The following is a 7,315-nucleotide window of genomic DNA, read 5'->3' as shown; positions in this document are numbered from 1 at the left end:
CTGAGAGGGGGAAGGAAAAACTGAGCAAAACTTTTTCAAAGCAGTTTGGAGCTTGTTCAAGGTCACACAGAGATAGCAGTTTCTTCCCAGCTGCCGCAGGGGAGCGAGGAAGCACCCAGCTTGCTGCTTTCCAGTCAGCTTTTGGTCAGTTGTTTCAGTTTCTTTTTCTCCGGAGAGAGACTGAGAGCTGAACTTTGCTTTTCCTCCTCTGGAATTTCAGATTTTCTCCCTTTTCTACTGGACTGCTTTCAGCCTCAGAGCAAATCAGGAGGACTTTCCACTGGGCACAGGGGGCCTGGCCCTGGGCCAAGCCCCAGCTCCAAGGAGACCAAAGGGAGGACTCTAACACTTTCCTAGGTTTTTTCTCCACAGCGAGAGATTTTATTATTTAGCATTATTTTCCTTTTCCCGTGTGTTTGCTAAATAAATAATTTTTATCTCCTTCACTTTCCTTAGAGGAAAATTTATTTTTCTTGAACCTGGTGGGGGAGGGGTGGTTGTGCCTTCTCTCAGAGTATATTTCTAAATTTGGCCAAACCGCAGCAACAGTAATGAGTATTTTAGACCAAACCACTACACTAAATTGGTGTTTCTGCCCAGTTACAAACCAAACACGCTACACTTTGGAAGACAAAAACTTCAATAACGTGATCCACCTCCCCTCTCCTTTCTCTTAGCTTAATATGCTGAGCATGACACTATATGATATGAAATATCCCTTTGGTCAGCTGGGGTCAACTATTCTGGCTGTATCCCCTCCCAACCTCTGGCTCACCCTTAGCCTGTGGTGCTTTCTCAGGGGAGGGTTGGAGAGACAGCCTTGATGCTGTGCCACCACTGCTCAGCTATTGCTAAAAACACTGATGTGTTATCAACACCTTTCTAGCTACCAGTGCAAGGAACATTGCTAAGAGAGGATGGCTACGAGGAAAGTTAATTCCATCCAGAGCTAGCTCCACTCAAGCCAGACCCAGTATAGAGTCTGAAATAGTTCCATAATCAAAAACATGAACATTGCCTGCAGAAATGCAAAATCTCTGTAATTGCAGACTAAAAGGCCTTTTAGTCTTATCCAGCATGCAGCAGTAAGGTGGTGTTTCACAGCAATGAACCACTAAACTCGTGTGACCTTACTTAACATTTTACTAGCCATGTCTTCCTCTCCCAGCAAGATGCTTTTGTCAGCACTGAGCTTCCAGGCTACTAGTCCCACTCTGAAGCATGGTTTTGCAACTCCAGAGTTAGAGCTACTGTGACCCAATCTACCCAGAAATAGCAATTTAGACACACAGATGCACAATGTGGGTAAATTAAAATTATAAAACTGCAGACCCTCTGTAATTTCCAATCTTTTTAGTGCCTCCTTTACCACTCTGATATAAATGGGGTAAGAATTTGTAGAAACTGATGTTCGTGAAAGCATTTCTCCAGGGTGTATCTTACCTTATCTTCTTAAGAATATTTCCCTTTCTCTCTCGCTTTTACTTACTTTAAACCTGTGGTTGACTCACAGATGGCTGTGGGTATCTCAACCAAGTCATCACCACTGACAACTAGCAAACTGAGCTTTGGCATATTGACAAGAGCTCGTGGAAGATAAGTCAACTTGTTTTTCTGTAGGAGAAGTGTCTGCAATTCATCTAACCTGTGAAGAGGTAAAAGAGAGATTACTTAAAACATTTATTTCAAACAGGAGCATCTATTCAAGATAGTAATACTGACTTAATCTTGTATATAAGAGGAGCAATTAAGATGAAACATCTTTGGCTTCTTAAAAAGTCACTCAAACCCTACTTTCACAAAATTTCATCAACTTTAATGGAAATCTCCAGTAATGGTTCAGCATCATAGTATTAATAGCATACCTCTGACAAGTAATCAGAAGCATGCTCAAGATATAAAGCTACAAAATTTACTGTGCTTTCATACACATGTTGACAGAACGTGATATAAAGCCTCACCATGTGCATTCTGCAAGTAAGGAAAAATACAGGTCATCTGCTCACACCACTGCCCACATGCTGGTTTCTATGAACTAGGTATGTCTGTGGTAAGCAGTACCTCCCCATCTATTGTTTTCACTAGTAATTAGTACTGTGGGGAGCAAGAGAAGAACCAACTCCCGGTCATGAGGCTCTTGCAAGTTGTCCCAATGAGATCAATTTAATGACAGTGTTTTGTGGAGGAACTTTTGCTTTATTTCCCCTGGCTCTCCCTAGTGCAATAGAAATTTGGGCCTTTATTCCTCGGATTAGGTAGAAGACAAAAAGCATACCAAATTGATGAAAAAATTTGTCTTGTTTGACTGGAAGGGTCCATTCCTAAAACAGTGTTGAAGACTATGCTTGTCAGGCCCATGGAGTTTGTTTGAATTCAAGGAAAAATTTTAAGTAATGCTTCAGTTTACTGTCAACTCGTCTTTATTAATCACAGACTATTGTAATGGTATTACAGACAATCATAATTCATTGAGATTCTTTGACACCATAGGCACTGAACTCATGAGTCTGAATAAGAGTATTAGTTTCCTGATGCGGGGGTTATCCTGACATTTTCTTGTCTTCTGAATGCACATGAGCCCGAAGTCAAACAAAGAAAACCTTATTTTGTGGTGTCTGATTATGATATTCTAGCATCAAATCTGGCAACTCAGTACAAAATGGAGAAGATGAAAAGAAGAAAGGGAATAATTTGAAGCTACAGGAATACAGGTTACAGGGAAAAAAAAGTTCTTTAAGTTGAGAGGGTATCCTATAAAAGAAAAATATCCTCTTAGAAACTCTTTGAAGTTAGTCGAATCTCTGGTCAGATACCTTGGGAAAAAATGGCAAGTTTATGTTGTTTGTAGCTAAAGCATGTGAATTACTAACACAAGTTAAGACTTCAGTGCTGCTGTCAGAATAATCTGTGATTACACAACGTCCCAGAAAAGTCTTTTTGCCCAACAAAAAAGGCCTTGCAAAAGTTAAAACTGAATGAGTTTTCTGTGAAGCTTCTTCTGCCTCAGGGATTTCTATTCCCAGATCAATAAGTAGTCCAGAATATTTCTTAATAAACTTTAGTTTATGGGTTTGGGTTTTTTCACTTAAGGCTAAGTAAAGTTTTGTAAACTAAGTTGCTGCAGCACTTCAGACTGAACAAATAAATTCATAATAAGATAATTAAGATAAGAATAAGAATAGTGCTCTCTCAGGCTAGCAAGTCCCATTAAAAGGATCAGCATGTTTTTTTAAAAACTAGTTCTAGTAGTTATCTAAACTGGGAGAGTTAGTATATATGCACACATCAATATATACTTCAGAACAGAAGGGGAGGATTGTCAATGGGGTTTTTGAGTCTTACCAATATTTCTCTTCTTTAATAACAAAGTTTATCAGGTTATTTGAGTAACTTAAAAATGCTTTAGTTCATCTTTTCCTCCTCCCCATCTACCCTCCAGAGATTTACTGTTGCCAACTCCATACAATGAGTCCCCTTTGCTGGAACTGTGGCAGCATATACCTGGTGAACTTCCCAAAAAAAAAGTCCAGATATAATGACAAATTATTATGAAAGCAGCAGAAAACGTATATAGTTATCTGACTGCCATCAATGAGCTAGAAAAATTAGCTTTTGTTCTCAGACACAGTCCACCAATAATAGGGGGAATGTTTACACGCAAAAATATGTGATACATTTCCATGTGTGTCTTTCCATCAACAGTATCCCTTGGAAGCTTGTTACTTTCTAAATTCACTTAAGAGTCCCTATACCTGTCATTGAATTAAAACATAAACTACCTGTCTATGTCTTCTGGGAGGTCTTTCAGGCTGTTGCTGCTAATATCCAACCACTGCAAATTAGACATCCGGAGTACACAAATTGGAATAGAATGGAACTTGTTTGCTGACACATCCACAAATGTGAGTTGTTTCAGGTTACTTAGCTAGAAAGAAGCAGTGCTTTATTTTAGTTACTTTTTGCAAATACAAGAAGACATTTCATTCATCAACCATTTTTATTCCTCTAAAAGCACTTAGAAAGATAAGAATTCATTATTTTTTTCTCAAATATTTTGCCAGCCTTGTGTCTTAGTCATCATTTTATAGAAAAATAAATTCAGAAATACCTACCTGCCAAATTGTTCATCACCTTTCTAACAGCATCAGGGGATTGAATGAAATTTTTATTCTTTAAAACCCTACAGGTTTAGATGACAAGTCTGGAACCAGAAAATTACTTGGTTCTGAGGTGACAAAACACAATTTTTATAACTAATACATACCAGGTTACCATTCTGAAAATCAGAGACTTGATAACCCCTATCAAAATTACATAGATTCCCTTCACTATACTATGCAGTGAGAGTGTGATACTAGGACAGGATTAGAAAATGAAACTATCAATTTAAACCAACAGAAAATTTGGTCCAATAGTTTTCAAAGATCTTTAAAAATACAGCTTCCATCCTGCAAACTAAATATATAATAAAGTACAGTAGATATTTTTATTGGAATTCTTTTCAAAGGAATCCTATTTTTAAGTGATAAACACTTAGTGCAATGAAGTTTAGCTAGAAATGTAAAATATACCTGTTAAAGAAATTAATGTGTTGAATAGGGCTCTCTCTGTACTGAATCAATTACGAACTCCACCAGTGTTCATAAAACCATGCAGCTAGCTAAAGTGAATGTCAAAGGAGTATCAATGTTAACCAAAAATTATTTTAGAAGTGAAATTGTATTTCTGAGCTTCTAATCATCAGTCACCATCACAATCAAAATCTACAGAACATGATACAGAGGAAAAAGTTGCAAAAAAATTTCCTTGGCCTTTTCCTGAAGCTATTTTAGAATATAGGAAACAAAAACCCCAAACCAAACACATTTTCCACTTCCAAGGTGAGCAGAACACATGCAAAGGATAAAATATGAAAAAAATTATAAAATAATAAAGCACATACTGAATCCTTCAGAATTACTTTTTAATTATTAAGAATTAAGACCTGTGGTTTCTTTATATTATCTGTCCAAGCTACTTTTACTGCAATACTACCAGATTTCCATCTTAATTTGACCCTTGCTATTTAAAATCCTCACATTCACAGCATGGTGCTGTGACAGAGCAAGTTTCTTCTGAGACTTTTTGGTGGTGGGTGTTTTTTGGTTTGTGGAATGTAGGTTTCTGGTTTGGTTGGTGTCTTGTGGGTTTTATTTGTTTGCTCTTTGGGTTTTTTTCTAGTTATAACCTCATACAGCTGCAAAATCTTATCATTTTGAGAAATATTTTCAGGGAGATTTATTGAAGCTATCCTATTACAATGACTACACAATGAAGTTTATCTTTCCAAAACATAATAGAGGTGCAGAGTTCCTGAAGTCAAAGGTATAATTTCAAAATCTCTCCCCACTGTCTTAAAACAGTCCTCATGAGTCATCACCATGGACATCTCACTACAGATTCAGAGCAGACAAACACATTTTATTCTGACACTTCTTACTTTCCAACCATTTTGTCATTTTGGGGACTGACTGCTGGCAATGAACTCTCAGTCATATTCTGTAAATTTTCCAGATTCTGAATTTTTTTTTCCAGAAAAACAGAACCTCTCTTTGAACAAGGAAAGCACAGTGACTCTTCTCGATTGTAGCAGCAAGACAATATAGAAAGTATCTGACATTATCTTTAAGCTGCAATTACCTTGTGATTTCAAATTATCCTCACAATTTCAAATCCCAAGTAAATATTTCAAGTTTCTCTATACTCAGGATAACTTGCTTAAACTGCTGATACATGTATTTCAATAAATTCTCCTCACAAAAATTTTGCAAGTACAGAATTAAAATAATATTCCACAGTCTTAAATGCCACTCAAAAAGTTATCAAACCATCCCAAAAGAAGAAAAGCCACACCCTCTAGACACAGAGTAGCAGATACATGTTAAAGTATACTTTCTTTACTGTTCACTCAAGTTCCTAAACATTTTGCTTTTATGTGCGGTCACCTTGCGTTCTGAAACAACTTGGTAACATTAAGATTAGATGGTAGTTATATTTCTTCAACAACAGTAACTAGTCTTCTCTGAAACTGCTTTATTGAATTAAATATTACAAGCAATCTTAACTTAGCAGTATTATCTTTTTAAGAAATATAGCTGTTTCTTCCATTTTTCAAATACCATGGTATATAGATTGGTTTAATACTTTAATACTTGGTTAGATTAAAATATACTTTTTTGGGAGTTTGTATTCCCATAAAAATGTACAAACAAAACATAAGACCATCTACTCTATCAAAACAAATTTTTGGTTCAGCATGCCACAAAACATTTGGAGGCATGATTATATTGTGCATGCTGTAAGCCCTGAGTACTTGTACTTTTAGGGTAATATTTAATAAAGCTGTCCATTTTCTAGAGTATGTTGAAACCTAATGGAGTTTTTAATTTAATGTCTTCATGATAGGTTACCAACAAATGCCTATGATAGATGATGCATTGGAAATTATAGCAGCTGTGTATTATATTTCCTAAAGAAAACACTCTGTATTTTATTTCTTCTTAAAGGACTGATGGATTTTTGCACCTTTTACACATTTCATTTTCAAACAAGCATGGCTCCCTTATCATTTTTATGTTATCATTCATTTTTACTGGATGTTGATTTTTATTATTTTCTTTATTATGCAACTTTGAATCAATCAGTATATAGGCTTTATTCAAGTTCCATTAAAAAAGGAAATAGCCATATTTAATAGTCTAGCTACCTGGACAGACTTATTGTGGTACTTATGTTTAATCATTCTTGTCATTTTTCTTTGACAAGCTGCACCATTTTACTTATCGTCATAATTTTGTTCATAAAATTAATCCAGATAACATTGTAGAGTTCTATGCTTCTTTTTCTCTCTGGCAGTTAAACCTTCAGTTGAAAGAAAAGGGCACCATGCCCTGGACAAAACTATTTTTTGATTAATGGGTGTTTTATTTTTCTTCTACTTTTTTGCTGAAGAAAGGGATTTACTCATAAGGTTGCGTGCTTTTTTACCATGAATTGCCTACTACTTAACACCAACAAATTAAAAGGTGTGACATTGTGTTAAAGTACTGTATTTTTCAGTGGCATGTAAATAACAGAAACTACAAGCCATCAAAGTCAATGCATGACAAGACATCCAAGGGATTAACCTAGAAAAGTCTATCCATGCATTAAAAATGCTTTTTTGCCCAGAAATTTCAGACTCAATGAAGTCAAAGAAAATTTGTATCACTTTAGTAGCATAGGCTATCACATATATTGTTTCCCATAGATTGACACTCATTGTTAACCTGCTGAA

The 7,315-nt window shown here is 36.0% G+C and overlaps 1 protein-coding gene across 2 annotated transcripts in view; it reads right to left on the bottom strand.

Moving 5' to 3' along the window:
* The window catches only part of LRRC2 (leucine rich repeat containing 2), a 77,760-nt gene that overhangs the window by 4,689 nt on the left and 65,756 nt on the right, over nucleotides 1-7,315 (bottom strand). For both annotated transcript variants that reach the window (XM_008632934.2, XM_017733350.1), the window contains exons 6-7: nucleotides 3,780-3,925; nucleotides 1,490-1,645 (exon numbers count right to left, since the gene is read on the bottom strand). In XM_008632934.2, the coding sequence (XP_008631156.1) occupies nucleotides 1,490-1,645; nucleotides 3,780-3,925 (302 nt within the window). The remainder of the gene's footprint in view (nucleotides 1-1,489; nucleotides 1,646-3,779; nucleotides 3,926-7,315) is intronic.

The sequence above is a fragment of the Corvus brachyrhynchos genome, unplaced genomic scaffold, assembly GCF_000691975.1.
Source record: "Corvus brachyrhynchos isolate BGI_N302 unplaced genomic scaffold, ASM69197v1 scaffold424, whole genome shotgun sequence".
In the NCBI taxonomy this organism is placed as follows: Eukaryota; Metazoa; Chordata; class Aves; order Passeriformes; family Corvidae; genus Corvus; species Corvus brachyrhynchos.
The sequence above is the reverse complement of the archived record's forward strand: the minus strand, read 5'-3'. Positions and strand labels throughout refer to the sequence as shown.